Source organism: Somniosus microcephalus, chromosome 4 (genome assembly GCF_052327205.1).
Source record: "Somniosus microcephalus isolate GS21.2 chromosome 4, FLI_Smic_1.0, whole genome shotgun sequence".
Lineage (NCBI taxonomy): Eukaryota > Metazoa > Chordata > Chondrichthyes > Squaliformes > Somniosidae > Somniosus > Somniosus microcephalus.
In genome coordinates, this window is record NC_140990.1 from 333865617 (window position 1) to 333892327 (window position 26711).

The window sequence follows — 26711 nt, forward strand, 5'->3', positions numbered from 1 at the left end:
ACTTTTGAAGCGAGTTCAGACACCATTTATAAATAATAATACAATAACACTCTTCAGGAAGGTCAGTTTTTCGTACACGCTGTCTACACTGCTGCAGGTTCTTGCTAACACTTGTCCCTTTGCCTCCACTGTGATCGAGCATTACTGACTTTTTTTTCCTGGAAAATAAACACGTCATGTAGTAACGGAATCATCGGGCGTGACCGTCGCCGACCAATCGGCTTCCGACTGGTGGCCATTTTGAATTGTGGGTGGGTGGTGGGAGGAGAGAACAAAATCTGAAGCCTGCCGACCAAATGGCTTGTGACGGACTGTGATTCAAACTGGCACATCCCGTAGCGAAGGGAGGCGGGAAACGTGGGGGTCTGGTTGCTGAGCGAGGCTGGGGTCGAGAGAGTGTCGAACTCGCTGGCGGTGCTCGATTGACGTGGACGCTAACCATCAGACCGGCCCCCTTACACCGCCGAGCCTGCCTCGGGGCTGGCCTCCCGAACAGACGGCGCTCGTGGGCACGATTGACGGGGAACGCCCGGGAAGGAAATGTGTAATCAAGCCTTTCTGCCATCTACAAGGCACAAGTAAGGATTGTGATGGAATACTCTCCACTTGCCTGGATGACTGCAGCTCCAACAACACTCAAGAAGCTCGACACCATCCAGGACAAAGCAGCCCACTTGATCGGCACCCCATCCACCACCTTAAACATTCACTCCCTCCACCACTGGCGTACCGTGGCTGCAGTGTGTACCATCTACAAGATGCACTGCAGCAACTTGCCAAGGCTTCTTCGGCAGCACCTCCCAAACCCACGACCTCTTCCACCTAGAAGGACAAGGGCAGCAGGCGCATGGGAACACCACCACCTCCAAGTTCCCCTCCAAGTCATACATCAGCCTGACTTGGAAGTATATCAGCCGATCCTTCATCGTCGCTGGGTCAAAATCCTGGAACTCCCTCCCTAACAGTACAGTGGGAGTACCTTCACCACACGGACTGCAGCGGTTCAAGACAGCGGCTCACCACCACCTTCTCGAGGACAATTAGGAGTGGGCAATAAATGCTGGCCTTGCCAGCGACGCCCACATCCCGAAAACAAATTTAAAAAAAGTTAGGGTGAATGGTGCAGTGTGTATGTTGTACGTCATATTCCAACATGAGAAATTAAAAGTTAGGATAGTCTAGGACGAGTTTCATGAACCGGGGACTCTTCTGGGGACGTTTTGTCCAGGGACACATTACCTCCTCCGGGGACTGTCCCTGGAAAATGGGTACATGTGGTCAGCCTATTTTAACTGCCCTCACGCCCAGTTGCTGCTGGGATGGCAGGATTAAAATCAGTCCTCCAGTCTTCTACCCTCCTGCTAACTTACTGCTGTAGAATCTCTGTTGCAGTGTGTGAGTCTGAATATGACCCAAATTCATGGTGAATTTTGGACAAAGCAGAATTTTGACTCGGTACGGGGCTATTGTACAGCATCTCTTTCCCCCCCCCCCCCCCCCCCGTTCAAAAATCAAAGTAACAAAGGTGCTAAGGTGGTTGATGTGAAGGTGAGAACTGTTGAGTTATCTCTTCAACTCCATGTGGAAGGGAGATAGTTAGATGGAGGTTGAAGTTTGCTGGTATGGATAGTTTAAAAGGTTGAATGAAATGTTTGTGTGAAGTGTAACTTGCATAAGTGCAGATCAAAAGAAAAAGTATGAATGCTGGAAATCTGAACTGAAAACAGAAGATGCACAGGGCGGGCAGGCAGTCGGCTTCGGGAGCAGTTAACATTTTGAGCGTAACCCTTCATCAGAAAGTACTTTATGTAAAAACAGAATTACCGATGATCTTAGATTAAAAGTGAACGCTGCAAATCAACAAAAAAACAAATTTGTGTTGGAAATGTGCAACAGGTCAGTCAGAGAATTAAATGGTTGGTGGTTGTTTGAGCAATCCAAAATTCATTTTTTAAACGATTTGATAAATAGTGAAACTTAATTAGATAAATGTTTTCGTATTCATCTTAACTTTGTTCGCCCTTATTGTGGGGCAAACCATTATGTCTGAGGTGGTTTTAAAAGAAAAACTTGCCTTTACATAACATCTCCAAGCACTTCACATACCATGAATGACTGAGGTGTAGGCAATCCTGCACCCATTCTGTGCCAGAAATGTCCCACGAATGGCCACGGTAATCTGATGTTTTGATGGTATTGCTTCAGGGAGAACATAAGAACATAAGAAATAGGAGCAGGAGTAGGCCAATCGGCTCCTCGAGCCTGCTCCACCATTCAATAAGATCATGGCTGATCTGATCCTAACCTCAAATCTTCTATCACTCTGCATCCACCCGAACCCATGTGATCTCCCGGGAGAGGCGAAAAACCAGATAAAGACCCAATGGCCAATTTGGGAGAAAAAAATCTGGGAAATTCCTCTCCGACCCATCTAGGCGATCGAAATTCTTCCAGGAGATCACTCTGTCCCTATATTTTCTACAGTACTTACCTTCTGTAAAGGCGATCTCCACCCCAGCCAGGAACAGGAATAAAACCATCTCCTGAAATCTAACAGAATTAGAACACAGTAGGAGCAGAACAAGGCTACACGGCCCCTGGGCCCGCTCCACTACCCACAGGGCCATGACCATTCCGAACCCAGACTCATGTCCAATTTCCTGCCCGCTCCCCGTAACCCTTAATTCCCTTTACTTCTAGGAAACTATCTATTTCTGAGGAAAGCTGGCCTGGACACTGGGAGAACTCGGTGGCATGGGAATTCCTAACGTTCACCTGAACTACTGGGACAGGAATTCAGGACTTCAGTTTAAAGCCTCAAAGGAGCGCATCTCTGACAATGCAGCACTCCCTCGTACTGCACCGGGAGCACTGGAGTTTCGATTATGTGGTGACGATGCTGGAGCAGAGCTTAAAGCCACGGGGGAGAAGTTCAGTTGCTTGCGCCTCCCGTTAGCGCCTTAAGAGGGCGCTAATGGGGCGCAAGCCAACTGGCGCCTGGGCGCAGCACTGTCCGCGCCTCCCGCTAAATTCCGCGGGATGTTAGTGGTGGCGTTAACCGTTAGCGCTGCGCTGCTGCCGATGACGTCATTGGTGTGCGCAGCGCCCTGCTGACGCCCTGGCTGTGATATTTGGCAGCGCCCCCTGATTTACTGCCGGACGCTATGTCCGACGGGTTCAGGGGGGGCTACCTGCGGCCGGGGAGGCGCAAATTAAAGGCAAGGTGCGGGGCGGCCATTTTTGTTGTTGGCCGCCTGCCTGCGCTCCCGTCCCCGGCCTCCTGAACCCCCCCCCGCGGAGTGCCGGCTGCGTTCCAAGAGCCCGGCACTTCTCTTCGGTGCCGGGCTCTTTTGCCTGCACTCCCGATCCTCGGGGGCCCAGCTGGGCCCTAGATCGCGCTGCACAAGGCCCCTCCCCTTTAAGAAGGGGAGGAAGGCCTGCAATACCGCAGCGCGACTTGCCACAGCGTGTGGCGCTGCGGCACATTGCGCCACGATGTTCAGTCGCAGCGCCCCAAGAGGGATGCGGGGCGCCTCCAGTAGCACCGCGCTTCCCTTTGGGGCGCTACCACTCAATTTCCGGCGGGGGGGGCGCTACTTTTAGCGTCCTGGCGAGGCTGGCGCCCCAAATGGGGCTATACTCAATTTCTCTCCCTAAGACTCTGGGACGAGAGTGCTACCAAACTGACGCCAACTTCTGAAAAGGCTTTGTAAATTCAACGTGGTTTCTGTTGGGAGAAAGTGGTTTGGACAGTTATTGGATTACTTGTTAATTGAGCTGGAGTGCATTGCAAAAGCATTAATTCAGGAATCTGTACTGAAAGATCAGTCAAACAAGTAAATGAATAAACAAGAGTTTTAACCATATTTTCAAAATAACACACCAGGACTTGGTTATTCTTGGGCATTACAGTATTTTATTCTGGATACAGTGTAGAATATAAAACCAACTTGTTTTTGAATCAGTGTGAAGATGCTACTGAGTTGTGTAGCTTTCTGGCTAATGAGGTATTTACACTTGTGGCAAAATACACACAAAAATTCAAATTTTGCTGTCTCTGTCTCCTCTCTCTCCCCCCACCCCCCCCCCCCCCCCTGCTCGCACACTCCCTCTCTCCCCTCCTTACCCCAGCTCTCCTCTCCTTTCCCTCCCCCTCTCTCCTCTCCTTTCTCTCCCCTCTGTTTTTTCCCCCCCCCTCTCTCTCTCATACAGTTACTATCACTGTTTACATTCCAGCTGCACATTGAGGTCACCATTTCTTCTTGTCAAGACACCTCTCAAAACATCGCTGCAAAAAATGCCCTCGGGCAACTTTTTAAAAAAACACACACTTTTTTCTTAGCAAAGATCTTCATTGTCTGTTGACCCATTAAGCTGATGAATCTATCCCTGAACTATTTCTCCTGCCACATCATTCATTGTGGTATGTAGGAATTTTCGATGATTTCATGGAGGCCACCCTAGTTACTATATGCATCCTGGTACTCTTGTGTTCCAGGCCAGTGATAGTATTGGTGCAGAAAGTTCAAGCAATTCATGGCTATCATCTAGTTGTGTACGTATAAAGGGATAATTTGCTCTGCACACACTTGGATTTATTCTCTCTCGTGATTGTGTACAAAATGGGGTGGGATACTGATGGGGAAGGAGGCAAATGCTGACAATGAGGCCTACCACTGCCTCACCGCCCCCACCCAGATCTCGTGCACCTGCCGGGGCCGCTGCTGGCTGCCCATTTCCCTCCTATCTGCCCCACTAATGCTGCTTCTTGGGACCGCCGTGTGGAAGGTGATGGTCGGCCTGGTGATGGTCGGCCTGCGGTGGCAGCAGTAGTGGCTCAGAGGTCAGGGACTAGAGAGAGAGAGAGGGCCTACTAGAGTCCTTGGTCTCTGCTGAGGCCTACAAGGCTAATACTCCATTGCTCTTCTGACCCTCTAAATGCCCGGCTGCCTCTTTTGACGCTGTAGCGGAGGCGTTGCTGCAGCACCGCCGGGCGCTGACTGGCTCCCTATTGGCGGCGGGATCCCGGCTGGAATCCAGTATGCATAAATTATGACCTCTGGCCCAGCAAAATGGGTGGGTTGGATGGAAGTCCCACTCCACTGCTAATCTGTCCCAAGGGGGAGAATCCCACCCACTACTTTGAAAGATAAGGTAAATATTTTATGATGCTGTTGTTCTTGCGCATGCTCTCATACTCTTATTTTCACTCGCTCTCTTGTGCTGTCACACTCTTGTTCTCTTTCTTGTGTGCACTTGTTGTGTCGGTCTGTCTGCCTTGCACTTAGAATCATAGAATGGTTACAGCACAGAAGGCGGCCATTCGGCCCGTCGAGCCCGTGCCGGCTCTCTGCAGGAGCACTTCAGCTAGACCCCATCCCCGTTCTTTCCCAGTAGCCCTGCAAATTTTTTCCTTAAGGCACTTACCTAATTCCCTTTTGAAAGCCACGATTGAGTCTGCCTCCACCACCCTCTCAGGCAGTGCGTTCCAGATCATAACCACTCGCTGAGTAAAAAAGCTTTCCCTCGTGTCGCCTTTGGATCTTCTGCCAATCACCTTAAATCTGTGTCCTCTGGTTCGCGACCCTTCTGCCAATGTGAACAGTTTCTCTCTACCTACTCTGTCTAGACCCCTCATGATTTTAAACACCTCTATCAAATCTCCTCTCAATCTTCTCTGCTCTAAGGAGAACAACCCCAGCTTCTCCAGTCTATCCATGTAACTGAAGTCCCTCATCCCTGGAACCATTCTTGTAAATCTTTTCTGCACCCTCTCTAAGGCCTTGACATCCTTCCTAAAGTGCGGTGCCCGGAATTGGACACAATACTCCAGTTGTGGCTGAACCAGTGTTTTCTAAAGGTTCATCATAACTTCCTTGCTTTTGTACACTCTGCCTCTATTTATGAAGTCCAGGATCCTGTATGCATTTTCAACCCCACCATCAACATCCTGGGGGTCACCATTGACCAGAAACTTAACTGGACCAGCCACATAAATACTGTGGCAACAAGAGCAGGTCAGAGGCTGGGTATTCTGCGGCGAGTGTTTCACCTCATGACTACCCAAAGCCTTTCCACCATCCACGAGGTACAAGTAAGGAGTGTGATGGAATACTCTCCACTTGCCTGGATGAGTGCAGCACCAACAACACTCAAGAAGCTCGACATCATCCAGAACAAAGCAGCCCGCTTGATTGGCACCACATCCACCACCTTAAACATTCACTCTCTCCACCACCGGTGTACTGTGGCTGCAGTGTGCACCATCTACAAGATGCAATGCAGCAACTTGCCAAGGCTCCTTCGGCAGCACCTCCCAAACCCGTGACCTCTACCGCCTAGAAGGACAAGGGCAGCAGGCGCATGGGAACACCACCACCTCCAAGATCCCCTCCAAGTCTCGCACCATCCTGACTTAGAAATATATCGCCGATCCTTCATCGTCGCAGGGTCAAAATCCTGGAACTCCCTCCCTAACAGCGCTGTGGGAGTACCTTCACCACACGGACTGCAGCGGTTCAAGAAGGCGGCTCACCACCACCTTCTCAAGGGCAACTAGGGATGGGCATTAAATGCTGGCCTTACCAGCGACGCCCACATCCCATGAACGAATAAAAAAAAAAAAAAAAAATGCTTTCTCAACCTGCCCTGCCACTTTCAACAATTTGTGCACACATATACCCTCAGGTCTCTGTCCTTGTACCCCCTTTAGAATTGTACCCTTTAGTTTATATTGCCTCTCCTCGTTCTTCCTACCAAAATGTATCACTTCGCACTTTTCTGCGTTAAACCTCATCTGCCACGTGTCCGCCCATTCCACCAGCCTGTCTATGTCCTCTTGTCGTCTACCCCTATCCTCCTCATTGTTCGCTATACTTCCAAGTTTTGTGTCATCGGCAGATTTTGAAATTGTGCCCTGTACACCCAAGTCCAAGTCATTAATAATATATACAGGTAGACTATCCTTTATCCGAAAACCTCGGGACCAGCCGTGTTTCGGTTTTAGGAAAATTTCGGATTTCGGAAGGTGCGCGAAAACACTTAGGTTTTCAGAGGTAATTCGGTTTTTGGGAGTGCGGATAAAGGATACACTATCCCTTATCCGAAAATAACAACTATAAATACTGTAGTTACAGGGATAAATACTGTAGTACAGTTTATTTGTAAGGAAAACATTCAGTAAAACTTCAAACATGTACAGGTACAAACTAAGCTAAATACCTGTACATAAACATGCAATAAAGGTACATTACATCTGGCTTGAGGATCTTGGAGAAGATGGTACATCAGTGTTGTCATCAGGTTGGAGTTGGACATCTGAAGATGGGCCAGGAACAGGATTCTCAAGTGATGAAGCATGACTACGACAGACGGCCTTTTTAAAGACTTCTTCCAGTGTCATCTGTCTCATTAACATTGGTTTCTGTCTAAGCAGTCTCTCTTTAATTGAGTAAACTTGCATAATCTCTTGCTCACTGATAAATGCACGTTTTTCAAGGCCAGCAATTAACTGATCACACATTGTCACCATATCGTCTATGGGGATTTTTTCACCTGTGTTCACAATGTCATCATCACTACTGTCCTCATGCTTGTCTTTATTTAACACCATTTCAGCAATTTCCCCATCACTCAATGAATTCACAACAGGTGCATCATTGTCAATGTTCAGCACTTCTTCGATGTCAGCTTCCTCTAACGTATTTACACTTTCGGATGATAAACCTTTGGCGTAAGTGAGGAGGTTTGATATCATCATCTTCTCCTGACTGACAGGAAATCCTTCAAACTCGTCATCTGCAGGTCCATCTTCATGAAACATCGTTGAAGGCCAAAGTCTGTGCCAAGCATTTGTTAATGTTGGTTTGTCAACATCGTTCCAAGCATTAGCAACTGCATAAATGGCATCCTTAACATTGAATTCTTTCAGGAAGCTTTGGATTCCTTCGCCTCTGTTGATTGCATCAAGCATAGAGTTCAAAAAATCGTCTTTATACTTGCTCTTCATGGAGCGTAAAATTCCTTGGTCACAAGGCTGTATTAAAGATGTCACATTAGGGGGAAAGTTAATGCCGAAAACATAACTTTTCACAAGAAGTTCAGGAGGGGGATGTGTGGAGCAGTTGTCCAGGAACAATAACATTTTGCAGTTTTCTTCCAGTCCAACTTGCCTGCAATGAGCTCGTGTCGCTGGTACGAAGTGGTTATTGAACCAGTGAGAAAATATTCCTCTGGTTACCCATGCTTTCCTGCTCGCATAATAATGCACAGGTAAATTGCATACACCTTTCAAACATCTCGGATGTTGGCTTTTTACAATCACTACCAACTTTAACTTGTGTGTGCCTGCAGCATTGGCACACCCAAGAACAGTCAACCTGTCCTTAGCATCCTTAAAACCTGCTGGTGCACTCTCATCAGCCGTTGCTAATGTTTTTCTAGGAACGTAGCGCCAGAACAGAGCTGTTTCATCAGCATTGTAAATTTGTTCAGGACCGAGGTTTTCATCCGATATTATTTTTGCAAACTCATCTATGTAATTTTCAGCTGCTTCATGATCAGCAGAAGCTTTTTCACCACAGATTTTCAGATATTTTATACCATGACGCTTCTTAAATTTATGCAGCCAACCTTCTGAATATTCACACTCAACTTCAATGTTCAGTTCTTCATGGTATATTCTAGCTTGCTTCATGACCATCAAACCAGTCAGTGGCACACGTTCACCTCTGCGTTGTCGAATCCACTCAATCAGCACACGGTCAAGATCTTCATTTTTTGCCCTATGCAATGTTTTCCTAATTTTCATTAGTTTATGGTCATCACTGTCAGTGTAAAATTTCAACAACTTGTCTTTCTGTTTCTTTAAGTCATATACGGTGGTACTTCCCACACCATATTCTTCAGTAAGATGTTGCACAGACACACCACGATCAAGCTTCTGCAATAACTCCACTTTCTGCGATATCGATAATGAGTGATGCTTCCTTCTCTGCTTCTCACTGTTACCCATTGGGGTATCTGCAGCTCTTTTTAGCATTTTCACATTGTTAAAAGCCAGCAAATATCTAAGAGAGCTGCAAATATCTAAGAGCTGCAAATAGCAGCAAATATCTAAGAGAGCAGCAAATATCACACAGAGCAGCATAACACCTGCGTGGGTCAAGCATCGGCAGCGTCGGGTCATGCTTTGCGCCACTTTCGGCTTTCAGAGGTTTTCTGGTTTCGGATGTGCGGATAAAGGCTGGTACACTATCTCTTATCCGAAATTGGGTGGGGTTTGGCGGGGGTGGGGTACGGTGTGGGGGTCGGGTTCGGCCGGGGGGTCGGGGGTGGGGGTCGGCGAGGGTCGTGGTCGTGCGCATTTCGGTTTTCAGAAGTCATGCTTTGCTCCACTTTCGGCTTTCAGAGGTTTTCTGGTTTCGGATGTGCGGATAAAGGCTGGTACACTTACGCTGAGCAATTTCGGTTTTCAGAAGTGCGGAAAAATGCTACACTATCCCTTATCCGGCTAGGCCTGTAAGTCGTGCGCCACTCTGGTCATGTTGTGTGCACGACTTACGCTGACCGAAAAAAACCTTCGGTTTTTAGAGGGTTTCGGTTTTCGGAAGTCCGGATAAAGGGTAGTCTACCTGTATCAAGAAAAGCAGTGGTCCTAGTACCGACCCCTGGGGAACACTACTGTGTACCTTCCTCCAGTCCGAAAAACAACCGTTCACCACTACTCTCTGTTTCCTGTCACTTCGCCAATCTCGTATCCATGCTGCCACTGTCCCTTTTATTCCACGGGCTTCAACTTGGCTGGTAAGCCTATTATGTGGCACTTTATCAAACGCCTTTTGTAAGTCCATGTAAACCACATCAACCGCATTGCCCTCATCAACCCTCTCTGTTACCTCATTAAAAAATTCAGTCAAGTTAGTTAAACACAATTTGCCTTTAACTAATCCATGCCGGCTTCCCTTAATTAATCCACACTTGCTCGTTTTCTCTCTCCCTCCTCCTAAATTCTCCCTCTTGACTAGATATTTACATCCAATCTGCTCTTAATTCAAAATCGTTTAATTCAAGCGTTCTGATAATTAAACATTTTTCAGCACTGAATTCCCACTTTGCTTTTAGTTATGATGCATCATTCAAATGGTTGAATGATGCATCATAAACCTCTCCGCCGCTCTACACCTTTTTAAGAGGCTCCTTGAAACCCACTTCAAGCTTTTGGTCATCTGTCCTAATATCTCCTTGTGGCTCGGTATCAAATTTTGTGACACTCCATGGGACATTTTACCAAATTAAAGGCACTCTATAAATGCAACTTCTTGTTGTTATAGTTATGCTTGAACCCACAACCTTTTTGTGCAATGCCTCTGCCTGAATTCTTCATCTACACCCAACTTCCTATTTTTTTCAAATTATGTCTCCTAGTTTTTGAACTCATTATTGCCGAGTAATTTTCTGGAAAGACTTAATTCTTTTGACACCTTACTTTCTCCTCTGCTTTATGAATGTGTATTAAATACCGTACCCTTTCTTAATGGTTGATTCAAAACTTGACGTGACCCATTTATTTTGATGTGAACCTTATCATCTGGGTTTTAAAAATGTAACTTTTTTTTGCTATGCCTCGCTCTGGAAACATAAATCGCAGTTGCCGATTCTTTCCCTCCCGCCGACGGCTCTTGTTCAGGCCGGTCGGTGTTCCATGGGTTAAAAGCCGCCCAGTTATGTTTGTTTGTTTGTTTTTGTTTTTTGTTGCCGTGACTTGTGGGTGGCTGGGAAGAAATGGAACTTGAGTTTTTTTTTTGCCTAAAGAAAACCAGCCTCCTGATTCCTGTGAACACTGCAGCATTGGGGCATAGTTCATTAAGGCCTTACAATGCTGCTTTTGTGCCTACTTCAAAAAGCTTAGTCAGACTTTCTATGCACTGGACAAATATGAGTGGCCATTGAATGTTCAACCGACCTAAACAAATCTTTTGTATTTATATTTAAAAAAAAAATGCTTCGCTGAGGCTAAATGGGATTATACAATGACTTTAAAGTTTGGGCTGGTTGTTTTGTTAGGAAATATTTTTCAGCCCACTTCTGAATTAATAGCACAAATACCTTTTCTTTACTTATTTCTGAAGTTGCCATGCTTTTTTTCTGGCGTGTTAAATGAGGCAAGTTTGATCTCTGGCCTGTTCTGCATTAGCCGGTCTCGGCTTGGGGCAGCAGTGGAAGCACCACGATTGTCTTCGGCATGACACAGTTCAGGAGAGGGGAAACTCTGCTCCACTCCTCTCTCTGTATAATGGCCACTGGTGTCCCAGGAAAAAGGCGATTTCTTCAGGAGAAGGACTGGAATTACTTTTACACAGAATTACGTCGAGCCGGCACAGAAACAGGTCATTCGGCCCGACCGGTCCGTGCCAGCGTTTATGCCCCACACCAGCCTCCTCCCACCCTTCTTCATCTCACCCCATCAACATACCCTTCTATTCCTTTCCCCCCTCATGTGCTTCCCCTTGAATGTTTCTATGCTGCTCGCCTCAACTACTCCTTGTGGTTGCAAATTCCACAATCTTATCGCTCTTTAGGTAAAGAAGTTTCTCCTGAGTTCCCTATTGGATTTATTGGCAAATTATTTGTTTATAGAGGAAGGGAAATGAGGCGACAGTGCAATACTGAGGACGTTTCCCTCCGATTTATTCTCTCTCTTCCTTAAAATAGTGGTAACTTGTACTAATTCAGCCCTTCCCATGTTGCCGTGGTTATTATAAACCTGTTTAACTTGCTGAAGTTTTGTTTACTTGCATTTGCAGATAGATATTGAAAGTCCAGTTTACCTTGCAACACTGGACAAAATGATCTTTATTTTTCATTAAAAAAAACCCCAACTTTTATTTATATTGCACCTTTAATGCAGTAAAATGTCCCAAGGCGCTTCACAGGAGCAAGTATCAAACAAAATTTGACACCGAGCCCCACACGGCGATATTAGGATAGACTTGGTCAAAGAGGCAGGTTTTAAGGAGCATCTTAAAGGAGGAACGCGAGGTGGAGCGGTTTAGGGAGGGAACGCTGTCCGCCGCTGTTTTTTTCCGGCACGGGCCGAATGGCCTCCTTCTGTGCTGTATCCATTCTGTGATTCCAGAGGCACGGCTGCCAATGGTGGAGCGATTTAAAATGGGGATGCTCAAGAGGCCAGAATTGGAGGCGCACAGATATCTCGAAGGGTTGTGGGGCTGGAGGAGGTTACAGAGATAGGGAGGGGCGAGGCCATGGAGGGATTTGAAAACCAGGATGAGAATTTTAAAATCGTGGCGTTGCTTAACCAGGAGCCAATTTAGGTCAGCCAGCACAAAAGACGTGTTGAGATCTCAAAGGCAATGGTTTGAAATTTCATAACTGAATCCCTATTTTCCTGTCATCTGTTGCGCGCCAAATAATCCCTGAGGCTTCCGAGGGGACAGGAAGCGACCTAATGTTCTTGCTGCCGATTACTATCCGGAGATTCCAACTGAAAAACATGAGTGTTTGGACATCAGGCAAGGATATGATTGTGATGCCCTCCCTCTACCCCTTGAATGGGTTGGGCGGCTTACTTGACACCCATAAGCCCATTTAGCCATGGGCTCGGAGCCCTGTCGGCTCCTCTGGAAATGTACCCCAACCCCCCTCGGCACCTTCGGGAGACGAAATTAGGGAGAAAAAGATCTCCTGCAATTGCAGAGGTTATGAAGAAACAGTGCTGCTGTTTTTGAAGACTGTCTTGCAGAAGGGGTAGGCAGGCAGCGCAGTCATAGTGTCAGCAGTTTCCGTAGATACAGCATTTGCACGATGGCATCTTGGGCACAGTTGAATTGCTGGCATCAAACTGGTGACGGTAAGCAGCAGTGTCGTTGCTCGTCATGCCTTCAGTACTGCGGCAGACCAGCCCGGTGTGAAGGGCACCGCCCCGCTTTAAAGAGCAGTGTCATTGTGTTGGAGTTTTTGAAATTCATAGGACTGCAACACTCTAGGAAGTCCGTCCAACCCTGTTGGTTTAAAAGGTACAATTACCCTGTGGTGGATGCTGATCTGATGGCCGTAGTGCCTGATTCAGTCAGGATGCATGTTACAGTCCCAATAAGCTGGAGTAATATGGAGTGAGCGGCCACTCGAAGGGTGGAGACTGCAACCCTTGTGTGTTCAGAAACAATGTCATAGAAACTACAATAGCTCTTCTAAGATAGTTACTGAATCCGATGAGGAATTCAGGAGAAACTTCTTTACCCAGAGAGTGATGAGAATGTGGAACTCGCTGCCATTTGGAGTGGCTGAGGCGAATAGTATAGATGCCTTTAAAGGGAAGCTAGATAAGTACATGAGGGAGAAAGGAAAGGAATAGAAGGATATATCAATAGGGTGAGCTGAAATAGAGTGGGAGGAGGGTCGCCTGGGGTCGGAGGACCGGGTTGGCAGCAATGTATCCGTAGGGCCGCAGGTTGGACACTCCTGATCTAATGGATTGTTTTGGACACGCTTTGCAGAATTAAAAATGAGTCCCAACTGGAAGGTTGAAGTATAAGAACATAACTTAAGAAATATGAGCAAGACTATGCCATTTGGCCTTTTGAGCCTGCTCCACCATTCATTAAGATCATCTTCTACCTCATCTCCACTTTCCTGCACTATCCCCATATCCCTTGATTCCTTTAATATTCAAAAATCTAGCACTCTCATCTTGAATATATTCAATGACTGAGCCTCCACAGCCCTCTGGGGTAGAGAATTTCAAAGATTCACCACCCTCTGAGTGAAGAAATTTCTCCTCATCTCAGTCCTAAATGGCTGACCCTTTATTCTGAGACTGTGACCCCTGGTTCTAGACTTCCCAGCCAAGGGAAACATCCTCCCTTCAACTACCCTGTCGAGCCCTGTAAGAATTTTGTATGTTTCAATGAGATCACCTCTCATTCTTCTAAACTCCAGAGAATATAGGCCCAGTCTACTCGATCTCTCCTCGTAGGACAACCCCCCCATCCCAGGAACCAGTCTGGTGAAACTTCGTTGCACTCCCTCTATGGCAAGTATATCCTTCCTTCGGTAAGGAGACCAAAAGTGTACACCATACTCCAGGTGTGGTCTCACCAGGGCCTTGCATAATTGCAGTAAGGCGTCTTTACTCTTAAAAGGAAATTACGATGGTATGAGGCGCGAGTTGGCTAGGATGGATTGGGGAATGTTACTTAAAGGGTTGACGGTGGATAGGCAATGGCAAACATTTAAAGATCGCATGGATGAACTACAGAATTTGTTCATCCCTGTTTGGCATAAAAATAAAACACAAAAGGTGACTCAACTGTGGCTTACAAGGGAAATTAGGGATAGCATAAGATTCAAGGAGAGGACATATAAATTGGTCAGAAAAAGCAGTAAACCTAAGGATTGGGAGCAGTTTAGGATTCAGCAAAGAGGACAAAGGGATTAATTAAGAGGGGGAAAATAGAATATGAGCGTAAGCTTGCAGGGAGCATAAAAACTGACTGAATGTAAAAGCTTCTACAGATATGGGAAGAGAAAAAGATTGGTGAAGTCAAGCGTAGGTGCTTTGCAGTCAGAATCAGGGGAATTTATAATGGGGAACAAAGAAATGGCAGACCAATTAAATACATACTTTGGTTCTGTCTTCACAAATGAGGACACAAATAACCTCCCAGAGATGTTGGGGAACATAGGGTCTAATGAGAGGGAGGAACCGAATGAAATCAGAATTTGTACGGAAATGGTGTTGGGGAAATTGGTGGGATTGAAGGCCGATAAATCCCCAGGGCCTGATAATCTACATCCTAGAGTACTTAAGGGAGTGGCCCTAGAAATAGTAGATGCATTGCTGGTCATCTTCCAAAATTCTATAGACTCTGGCACAGTTCCTATGGATTGGAGGGTAGCTAATGTAACCCCACTATTTAAAAAAGGTGGTAGAGAGAAAAGGGGGAATTATAGACCGGTAAGCCTGACATCGGTGGTGGGGAAAATGCTGGAGTCCATTATAAAAGATGTAATAGCAGAGCACTTGGATAACAGTGACAGGATCGGACAAAGTCAACATGGATTTACAAAAGGTAAATCATGCTTGACTAAACTACTGGAATTTTTTGAGGATGTAACTGGTAGAATAGATGAGGGAGAATCAGTGGATGTGGTGTATTTGGACTTTCAGAAGGCTTTCGATAAGGTCCCGCATAAGAGATTAGCATGCAAAGTTAAAGCACATGGGCTTGGGGTAAGGTACTGACTTGGTTAGAGAACTGGTTGGTAGACAGGAAGCAAAGAGTTGGAATAAACGGGTCTTTTTCCGAGTGGCAGGCAGTGACTAGTGGGGTACCGCAGGGATCGGTGCTAGGACCCCAGTTATTCACAATGATCTAGACAAGGGAACTAGATGTAATATCTCCAAGTTTGCAGTCAACACAAAGCCTGGTGGGCATGTGTGCTGTGAGGAGGATGCAGAGAAACTCCAGTATGATTTGGACAGGTTGGGTGATTGGGCAGATGCAGTATAATGTGGATAAATGTGAGTTTATCCACTTTGGTGGCAAAAACAGGAAGGCAGATTATTATCTGAACGGCAATAGATTGGGAAAAGGGGAAGTGCAACGAGACCTGGGTGCCCTTGTGCACCAGTTGCTGAAGGTAAGCATGCAGGTACAGCAGGCGGTTAAGAAGGCAAATGGTATGTTGGCCTTCGTAGTGAGAGGATTCGAGTACAGGAGCAAGGATGTCTTGCTGCAGTTGTACAGGGCCTAGGTGAGGCCACACCTTGAGTATTGTGTGCAGTTTTGGTCGCCTTATCTGAGGAAGGATGTTCTTGCCATGGAGGGAGTGCAGTGAAGATTCACCAGACTGATACCTGGGATGGCAGGAATGACGTATGATGAGAGATTGGGTTGATTGGGCTTGTATTTGCTAGAGTTTAGAAGAATGAGGGGATCTCATTGAAACTTATAAAATTCTAACAGGACTAGACAGACTAGATGCAGGAAGGATGTTCCCGATGGTTGGGGAGTCCAGAACCAGGGGTCACAGTCTAAGGATAAGGGGTAAGCCATTTAGGACAGATGAGGAGGAATTTCTTCACCTAGCGAGTGGTGAACCTGTGGAATTCTCTTCCACAGAAGGCAGTTGAGGCCAATTCATTAAATATATTCAATAAGGAGTTAGATTATATTTCTTAAGGCTAAAGGGATCAAGGAATATGGGGAGTAAGTAGGGGCAGGGTACTGAATTTGAATGATCAGCCATGATATATTAAATGGTGGAGCAGGCTTGAGGGGCTGAATGGCCTACTCCTGCTCCTATCTTCTATGTTTCAATGTAAACTCAAATCCTCTTGTAATAAAGACCAACACACCATTTGCTTTCCTAATTACTTGCTGTACCTGCCTGTTAACTTTGTGATTCTTGTACTGTACAAGGACACCCAGGTCCCTCTGAACCAACATTTCCCAATCTTCATTTAAAAAAAAGTACTCCACTTTTTTATTTTTCCTACCATGTGGATAACTTCACATTTCTCCACATTATATTCCATTTGCCATGTTCTTGCCCACTCACTTAGACTGTCTATATCCCCTTGAAGCCTCCTTGCATCCTCCTCACAACTTGCATTCCCACCCAGCTTTGTATCATCAGCAAACTTGGATATGTTATATTTGGTCCCCTCATCCAAATCATTGATGTAGATTGTGAATAGCTGAGGCCCAAGCACTGGTCATTGTGGTATCCCTCTAGTTACAGCCTGCCAACCTGAAAATGACCCGTTTGTTCCTACTCTGTTTTCTGTCCATTAACCAATCCTCAATCCATGCTAGTATATTACCCCCAATCCCATGAGCCCTAATTTTGTTTAATAACCTCTTGTGTGGAACCTTATCAAATGCCTTTTGAAAATCCAAATACACCACATCCACTGGTTCCCCCTTTATCTGTTCTGTTAGTTACAACCTCAAAAGCTCTAACAGATTTGTCAAACACGATTTCCCTTTCATAAATCCGTGTTGACTGCCCAATCCTATTATTATTTTCAAAGTGCCCTGTTACCACTTCCATGTCAACTTTCACTCATTTGGTCTGAGACTCGTTCATTTTTAGCTTCAGATTACCACTGATTTTTGGTGTTTCTCACTCTCAAAAATAAACGCAGCTCCCAATGTTTCAATGAGTTTGCGATCAGTCTCGCTCTCTAGATCCTAAATCTCACTCCTCCTACTATTTCCTGAATGTAGACAGCCCTAGTAAATGGATGGAAGTCTTGTTTTGACTAGATTGGTATTTTATGCTGAGGTGAATCTAATTCAGATAAAAGCAAAATACTGCAGATGCTGGGACGGGTTCTGACGAAAGGCCAACGACCTGAATCGTTGGACCTGAAATTGCGGTCGGTGGCTTCCCGCGGGCGAATGGTTCCTCCATATCTTCGGACTCTTGCAATCCTGAGCCTGCAGGCAACGCCTGCGTAAAGGCCCACGTGATGACGTGGGCCGGCCCAACCAATCAAAAAGGGGGAATTCCCATTATGCTTATAGGGCTTCCATTTACGTACGGAATCACCATACGATTAATAGGATTGAGATAAAAATCACACTTTCACACAACCTAAATAAAAATAAATCACCACATGGTTAAAATTAATCAAAATACAATTTAATTAAACATTTGAAACAAAAATTTAATTTTTTGAAAAATAAATGAAAACATTTTTAAAGGGGCCAGAAATAACCTAAGCTAATTTTAAAGGCTTTTGAATGTTTAAATGATTTTTAAAAATGTATTTTAATATTTATTTAAACCCTTACGCTTGCTTTTACCAGGCGTAAGAGTTTCGTGGGCATTCGCTGGGCAGTGGTTGGGCTGAAAAAGCTCAACTCTCCGCCAGCGAATGTCCATTTCCCGGGGGTGCAGACGACCGGTCGAGCTGAAACTTGACCGATCGCAAGTTCCGGCTTTTCGCGCATCGCGTGCAGGAAAGCCCAGAACTTGCGGGGCGCTAGCGTACGCGGTTACGGGCCCCGTAAATGTGTGTGTGTGTGCGTGTGTGCGTGTGTGCGTGTGTGCGTGCGTGCGTGCGTGCGTGCGCTGCCTGACCTCCTGAGCATTCTCTGTGTGAATCTAATTTACTGTGTTGCATCCTGCCCTTCAGCTAACACTGAGCCTAAGGAGGCAGAATCTTTAAATTAGAGCTCGGCCATTTAGGAGTGACCCCCCCCCCCCCCCCCCTAAAAGCCTGTGGGTGCTGGTTCAATTGAAATTTTCAAGACCCGAGATCAATGGATTTTTGTTGGGTAAGGGAAATGTGGGCGAATGGAGTTTGAGGAATCTAGGGATATGGAGATCAGGCGGGAAAGTGGAGTTGAGGTCGAAGATCAGCCACGATCTTATTGAATGGCGGAGCAGGCTCGCGGGGCCGTATGGCCTACTCCTGCTCCTAATTCTTATGTAAGTTTGTACTGTATAGTCTTCAATTAAAATGAGTGCTAATTTTCATCTTTATTGATATTTGTGTGCAAATTTTGGTCCATGAAACAAACCGATTTTGAACGTATGTTTAAAAACAAATGTTCCTTTTGAACTTGTGTAAAACCATTTAAAACTGACTGTGAACATTCTGCTCAGAAATTTTCATGTATTTTTGTTCTTTTTAGAAAAAAGCGAAAGGCCAAGAGCTGTTTGAGCAGATCATGTACCATCTCGACATCATTGAGAAAGACTACTTTGGCCTTCGGTTCATGGATTCTGCCCAAGTAGCGGTAAGGCACCCTCTTCATCCAAAAGACGCTTAAGGAGTTTGTTGAAGTATGTTGATGTACAGGTACAGTGTTGGGAGAAATATAAGCTATCGTTAGCCCGCATTTTGTGTCCTGTCTGTTTAGAATTCTGTACAATGGAAGCTCAGCTTTATTTCTCTACCTTCCAGGGATAAACTAACAAATAGTCCAAAATCTCTTTCAGATAATCTCATTCTTCATGTACTTTACAGTAATGTGTTTTTGAATGTGAGGGTGACATTTTTCCTACCTGGAGGGGGGCTAATCCCACTCTCTTTTGTAGGCCTCCTTGCAGCTGGTTAATAAGCACGGAAGAAGCCAGGAAAAGACTAAAGCCTCTTCCCGACTACATTCCTGCTGTGTCCTATTAAATTGGACCCATGAATTTTGAGCTTTGAAGCTTCACCGGTTTAAGTGAATGCTTTCAAGCCAGGTTTCAGTGACGTACGCCTCCTATCTTGCTGCATATAAACCTTTTCAATGCTATGCTATTATGGAGCAAAACATTCTTTTTTTGAAGGAAATGCAACTTTCTTAAGTAACCAATTTAACCTCCCACCCAAAGTTTTAGACATCTGCTACATATTTTGCCTGGCTAACGCTGTTTCATGTAAGACGGCTGAAAGCCGTACATTTGAGCAGTCAGTGGTTCTCTAAACAAAGTGTGTGCTGGTGCTGTGGCTGAGAACATTTAAATGTCCAGCGCTGGAATGTGTAGGGGCTGAAAGAAAACAGATCTGTGATGGAAAAAGAAAAGAAGGAATAAGGCCAAGCCTCGTTGTGGAACACCTCTCCCCACTGGGCACAGGGGCTGCAGTTAATATTGTACCACCCAGAAGTAGAATTCATTTCTAATTTAAATTGTTCCCTTTTTTATTTAATTGCATCACTTGGCATTGGGTGAATTGAAAAGCAGTTGGAGCAGCACTGCTTGAGTCTGGCTGACGTGCTCTTTTGACTGTAAAATTGACTGTATTTTGGTTAGTTATTGAAACCTTTTGGAGCTTGGATCTGTTTCCAAAGGTTACTGATGTTTATTTCACTGAGAATGCCAAACTGTGTTGGGGCCAGCTTCATTCCTTAAAAATACCTACGGCCATGGAAAGGTCAGTCAAGGTTTTATCGCTGTTCTGAGGGCGTGTTACTCCGAGGAACACACACATACTTATTTTAGTTCTCGGCAATGGCATTTAACAAAAAGCAACCTGGAGGGATATTCCTGAACAGTAGAATAGAACGGTTATAAAGGAAATGGATAGTTTAGTAAGCTGCTTAGTTCTACTGGTGTTCTCTGTTTTAATTCTCGGACCTTGAATGATAAAGAGTAATAAATTGGTAGTTTTTAGAAAAATCTACCAGACCCTTGATAAATTAATAACTTACTCAAATGTCTTTAAGTTTCCTGCCCTGGTTAACATTATGTACAAACTCCTTAAACGCCCTCCCAGATGGAACTGTACCTTTATTCTGACATTCACTGGGGGGGTAAATTTAACCATCGTTTGGGGGTAAACTGGCAGAGGGAATTTTCCTGCCCGTAACAGAACCCATCCCAATTTTCATTTCCAATAATGGTTTGGAAACGTTTGGATTTTGGCCCAATTTAGGTCCACTTTTTTTTTAAAACTTTTTTTTTATTTTTTAAAAAGCTGCTGTACTAAAGCAGGCCAGCAATTTGAAAATCTGAAATAAAAACAGGCCAGCAATTTGCCAGTTTCTGTCCCTTTGCCCGAAGCGCGACACCATTTTGCAAGGCAAAAGCAAAATACTGCAGAGGCTGGAAAACTGAAATAGAAACAGAAAATGCTGGAAATATTCAGCAGGTCAGGTAGCATCTGTGGAGAGAGAAACCGAGTTAACGTTTCTGGTCAGTGACCTTTCACCACAACCATTTTGTAAAATATGTTTTTCCCATGTTGGGGGGACTGGGGTCACTGACCTGTCTGAAGGTGCTTTTATGCCACTGACTCTCGGCACACTGGTCTCGTGCAGTTGACGGCACTAGCAGATGTAAACTTACTGGCTTCCATGTGCTCCACTTTTTTATCGCTCTCCCGATCGGCTACGGCTTGCCTTGTTGGCCTCCTAAAACTCAGTAAGCGCGCTCAGCGCATCAGTGTGCCTATTTCATAACCTGAAAGTATCGGCATGATGCAAATGCACTGAACTGGTTCGCCACTTTATCTGTGGAACACAACAAGTTTATGTTGCTACAAGAATACCAACCGTCCTCAATGACTTCAGTGTAAAACGGGGCAGGGGAAGCTGTTCCTCACTGTGTCTTATGCAGTCTCCCTGGGCTGTCTGAATGTAACGTATGTCGGTATTTTATGTTGCAGCACTGGTTGGACAACACCAAGAGCATCAAGAAGCAAGTGAAAAGTAAGTTGTGTTTGAATCCATTACAAAAATGTTAGTCTCCAAGTAGGATCTGCAAAATGAAAACCGCTATAATAAGTATTTTTAAGATGATTTAAAGGATTTGAGAAGGTAGATAGAGAGAAACTATTTCCTCTGGTGAGGGAGTCCAGAACAAGGGAATCCATGTGAGAACTCCAGGATGCTTCATGTGTCCTGGACAACCATGTGTGCAGGAAGTTCCTCAAGTTGTTCAAACTCAAGCTTGGGTTTCTGAGCTTGAGGAACAGCTGGAGTCCCTGCAGGGCATACGGGAGGCTGGGAATTTCCTGGAGCGCACGTTCCAGGAGGTGGTCACCCCGCAGCTAGAGAGAGTTCAGGACAATAGTAAGTAGGTGGCCATCCAGCAGGGTAGGAAGAGAAGAGGCAGGCAGTGCAGGAATCCTCCGGGAGTGTGGCACTCTCTCAAACTGGTTTTCAGCACTGAATACCAGTGAGGGTGACGACACCTTGGGGGAGTGCAGTATACAGCACATCCACGGCACTGCGGGGCAAATGATGCACAGAGCGGGCAGAGCAAAATGTAGAAATGCAGTGGTCCTAGGGGATTCAATAGTCGGGGATAGATGGGCGTTTCTGTAACCACTGAGGTCCCGCATGTTGTGTTACCTCCCTGGTGCCAGGGTAAAGGATGGCACTGAGAGGGTGCAGAACATTTTGAGGGGGAAGGTGAACAGCCAGATGTTGAGGTCCACATGGCAACCAATGACATAAGAAGGGAAAGGTTTGCCGTCCAGCAGTCAGACTTTCGGGTGCTAGGAAGGAAGTTGAAAAGCAGGACTTCAAAGGTCGTAATCTCTATTACTCCCAGTTCCACACTCTAGTAAGTACAGGAATAGTATTCTAAAACAAGTTAACGCATGGCTGGAGAAATGGTGCAGGAGCGAGGGCTTCAGATTCCTGGGGCATTGGGACCAGTTCTGAGACAGGAGCGACCTGTTCAAGGTGGATGGGTTGCACCTCAACAGAGCTGGGCCAATGTCCTCGTGATACGGTTAACTAGTACTGTGCGGGGGAGGGTTTAAATTCATTTGGCAGGGGGATGGGCACCAGGATGGGACATTAGAGAGGAGAAACAAGGTGCGTGGAGGACTGGGAGAGGCAAATAGCACTAGAGCGAAGAATAGTTCAGAAATAAGAGGGATCAGACCGGGGGTGGGGGAGGCAAATATGAAGCAGTCCAAGACTGGTTTGGAGTGCATGTACATAAATGCACGGAGTGTGGTAAGTAAGGTTGATGAGCTGCAGGCACATGTCGCCGCATGGGACTATGATATAGTGACAATAACAGAGACCTGCCTCAAAGAAGGGGAGGATTGGGAACTTAATATTCCTGGCTACAAGGTATTCAGGAAAGAAAAAAGGGAGGCATGGTGACCGTACTGATCAAAGAAACTATTCTAGCACGGAGAAGGATGATGTAATTGAGGGGCCAAAGACAGAGCCTATTTGGTTAGAATTAAGGAACAATAGAGGAGCTATTACGCTACTGGGTGGAAACTATAGGCCACCAAATTGTGGGAAGGAGATAGGGGAGCAAATTCGCAGGCAAATTACAGAAAGATGCAAGAACTAGAGAAGTGATAATGGGGGGCTTCCATTATCCTAATATAGACTGGGATCGTAACAGTGCAAACCAGGGGGAGGAATTCCTGAAATGTGTACAAGGGAACTTTCTTGATTAGTGTGTTTTCAGCCCAACGAGAAAGGAAGCAGTGCTGGATCTAATTCTGGGGAATAAAGTGGAGCATGTTTGGGGAACAGTGATCATAATATCATGTTTAGAATAGTTCTGGACTAGGGGGAAAGGAAGGTCATCCCAAGCTAGAGCTCCCTGGATGACTAAAGAAATAGAGATTAAAATGAGACTGAAAAAGGAGGCCTGGGACAATTGTTAGGGTAATAATACAGTAAAGAACCAAGCTGAATATAGAAAGTACAGAGAACTAAAAAAGGGATTAGGGGCAAAAAGAGGGCATGAGAATAGATTGTCAGCTAACATAAAATGAAACCCAATAGTCTTTTATAAACACACAAAAAGTAGTAAAAGGGTTGTCAAAGGAAGGGTGGGGCCAAATAGGGACCAAAAAGATCACCTTGTGGAGGCTGAGGGCATGGCTGAGGTACACGATGAGCACTTTGCATCTGTCTTCACTAGAGAAGGGGATGCTGCCAATTTCACAGTAAAGGAGGAGGCAGTAGTGATATTAGATAGGATAAAAATAGATAAAGAGGAAGTACTTAAAAGGTTGGCAGTCCTCAAAGTAGAAAAGTTGCCCAGTCCAGATAGGATGCATCGTAGGTTACTGAGGAAAGTAAGGGTGGAAATTGTGGGGGCTCTGGCCACAATCTTCCAATCCCCCTTGGATATAGGGGTAGTGCCAGAGGACTGGAGGATTGCAAATGTTACACCCCTGTTTAAAAATGGGGAGAGGGATAAACCTGGCAACTACAGGCCAGTTAGTGTTGGTGGTGGGGAAACTTTTAGAGGCAACGATCCGGGACACAATGAATTAGCATTTGGAAAACTGTTGGGCTAATAAATAAGTCAGCACAGATTTGTTAAAGGCAAATCATGTTTGATTAACTTGATCGAGCTCTTTGATGAAGTAACGGAAAGCGTTGATGAGGTTAGTGCTGTTGATGTGTATATGGTGTTTCAAAAGGCATTTGATGAAGTACCACATAATAGACTTGTTAGCAAAATTAAAGCCTGTGGGATTAAAGGAACAGTAGCAGCGTGGATACAAAATTGGCTAAGGGACAGAAAGCAGAGAGTAGTGGTGAATGGTTGTTTTTCAGACTGGAGGGAGGTATACAGTGGTGTTAGGACCTGGGCTTGGGTATACAGGGCAGAATATCAAAGTTTGTAGATGATACGAAACTCAGAAATGTAGTAAACAATGAGGAGGATCGTAGCAGACTTCAGGAGGAAACGGGCAGTCACGTGGCAGATGAAATTTAATGCAGATAAGTATGAAGTGATGCATTTTAGTAGGAAAATGAGGAGAGGCAATATGAAGTAAATGGTACAATTTTAACAGTGGTGCAGGAACAGAGAGACCTGGGGGGGTATCTGCACAGATCTTTGAAGGTGGCAGGACAAGTTGAGAAGACTGTTTATAAAAAAAAAAAAAAGCATATGGGATCCTTATTTTTATTAATAGAGTACAAAAGCAAGGCAGCTGTGCAGCACCTTTTATAAAACACTGGTTAGGCCTCAGCTTGAGTGTTGTGTTCAATTCTGGGCACCACACTTTAGGAAGGATGTCAAGGCCTTGGAGAAGGTGCACAAGAGATTTACTTCGAATCGCACCAGGGATGAGGGACTTCAGTTATGTGGAGAGACTGGAGAAGTTGGGGTTGTTCTCCTTTAGAACAGTGAAAGTTAAGATGAGATTTGATAGAGGTGTGTAAAATCATAAATGGTTTTGAAAGAGTAAATAATGAGAAACTGTGGCAGAAGGGTCGGTTACCAGAGGTCACAGATTTAAGGTGATTGGGAAAAGAACCAGAGGCGACATGAGGAAACATGTTTTTACACAGCGAGTTGTTGTGATCTGGAATGCGCTGTCTGAAAGGGTGGTGGAAGCAGATCAGTAGTAACATTCAAAGGAGAATTGGATAAATACCTGAAGGGAAAATATAACGGGGCTGTGGGGAAAGAGCAGGGGAGTGGGATTAATTGGATAGTTCTACCAAAGAGCTGGAACAGGCACAATGGGCCGAATGGCCGCCTTCTGGGCTGCACCATTCGATGATTCTATGAAGGGGGCATAACCTTAAAATTAGAGCTAGGTTATTCAGGGGGTGAAGTCCGGAAACACTTCTTCACACAAAGGATAGTCGAAGTCTGGAACTTTCTCTCTCAAAAAGTTTTTGAGGCTAAATCAATTGAAAATTTCAAAATCTTGTGATAGATTTTTGTTAGGTAAGGGTATTAAAGGAAATGGAACCAAGGCGGGTAGGTGGGGTTATTACATAGGATTACATCGGATATATGGCACAGAAACAGGCCATTCGGCCCAACCAGCCCATGCCAGCGTTTATGCTCCACTCGAGTCTCCTCCCGTCTTTCCTCATCTAAATCTATCGGTATAACCCTCTATTCCCTTGTTCCTCATGTGCTTGTCCAGTCTCCTTCAATGCATCTATTCTATTCACTTCAACCACTCCCTGTGGTAGCGAGTTCCACATTCTCACCACTCTCTGGGTAAAGAAGTTTCTTCTGAATTCCCTATTGGATTTCTTGGTGACTATCTTATATTGATGGCCTCTAGTTATGCTCTTCCCCACAAGTGGAAACACTCTCTCTGTATCTACTCTATCAAAACCTTTCGTAATTTTAAAGACCTCTATTAGGTCACCCCTCAGCCTTTTTTCAAGAGAAAAGAGACCCAGCCTGTTCATCCTTTCCTGATATGTATACCCTCGCATTTCTGGTATCAACCTTGGAAATCTTCTCTCTACTCTCTCCAGTGCCTCTATATCCTTTTTATAATATGGCGACCAGAACTGTGTAAATGTGGTCTAACCAAGGTTCGATACAGGTTTAGCATAACTTCACTACTTTTCTTTTCAATTCTATACCTCTAGAAATAAACCCTAGTGCTTGGTTTGCTTTTTTTATGGCCTTGCTAACCTGTGGCGCAACTTTTAGTGATTTGTGTATTTGTACTCCGAGATCCCTTTGTTCCTCTACCCCACCTAGACTCCAAGTAATAAGTGACCTCCCTATTCTTCCTACCACAATGTAATACCTCATATTTATCTATGTTGAACTTCATTTGCCAATTATATGCCCATTCTGCAAGTTTATTAATATAACTTGTAACTTGTTGCAGTCCTCCTCAGTATTGACTATCTCCCCCCCCCCCCCCCCCCACCGAATTTGGTGTCATCCGCAAATTTAGAAATTGCTTTTTTGACTCCTAAGTCTAAATCGTTAATGTAAATTGTGAACAGCAGTGGTCCCAGCGCTTATCCTTGTGGAACACCACTACCCACCTTCTGCCACTGTGAATGGCTACCCTTTACTCCTACTCTCTGCTTTCCGTCCTGATCAGCAGTTATGATGCAGATCAGCTTTGATCTAATTGAATAACTGAACATGCTCGAGGGGTTGAATCGTCTACTCCTGCTCCCGTATTTCTATCTATGTCAAAGTTTTGAGTCTATTGCATTTCAGATGCTTTTAAGTTGTCAAAAGTATTAGAGAGGCAGTCATTTCATGCTGGGTTTTTTTTTCTTGAGCTGGAGCCCAACATTTATAAACTCCCAATCTGCAAACTTTTCTCATCACCGAGGCCACAACACCGTTGAGGCCACGTTTGGCGCTGGTATCTGCTTTGCCCCAATGCAAAATTAGCGTTAGAATTCTGGAGCCAATCTGATTTAATCTCACCGGTGTATAATATCGAGAGGAACGTGTCCATTCTGTTGCCAGGTTCAGCAGTATAACTCCAAGCTGCCTGAGTTTCAGTGCGCGCGCCGGGTGTGCGT

At 45.2% G+C, this 26711-nt stretch overlaps 1 protein-coding gene across 1 annotated transcript in view; it reads left to right on the forward strand.

Moving 5' to 3' along the window:
- epb41l5 (erythrocyte membrane protein band 4.1 like 5) overlaps positions 1-26711 on the forward strand; it is a 218616-nt gene that overhangs the window by 71633 nt on the left and 120272 nt on the right. Inside the window, 2 exon segments of the mRNA XM_085986877.1 lie at positions 18669-18773; positions 21131-21173. Coding sequence (XP_085843003.1) covers positions 18669-18773; positions 21131-21173 — 148 coding nt within the window.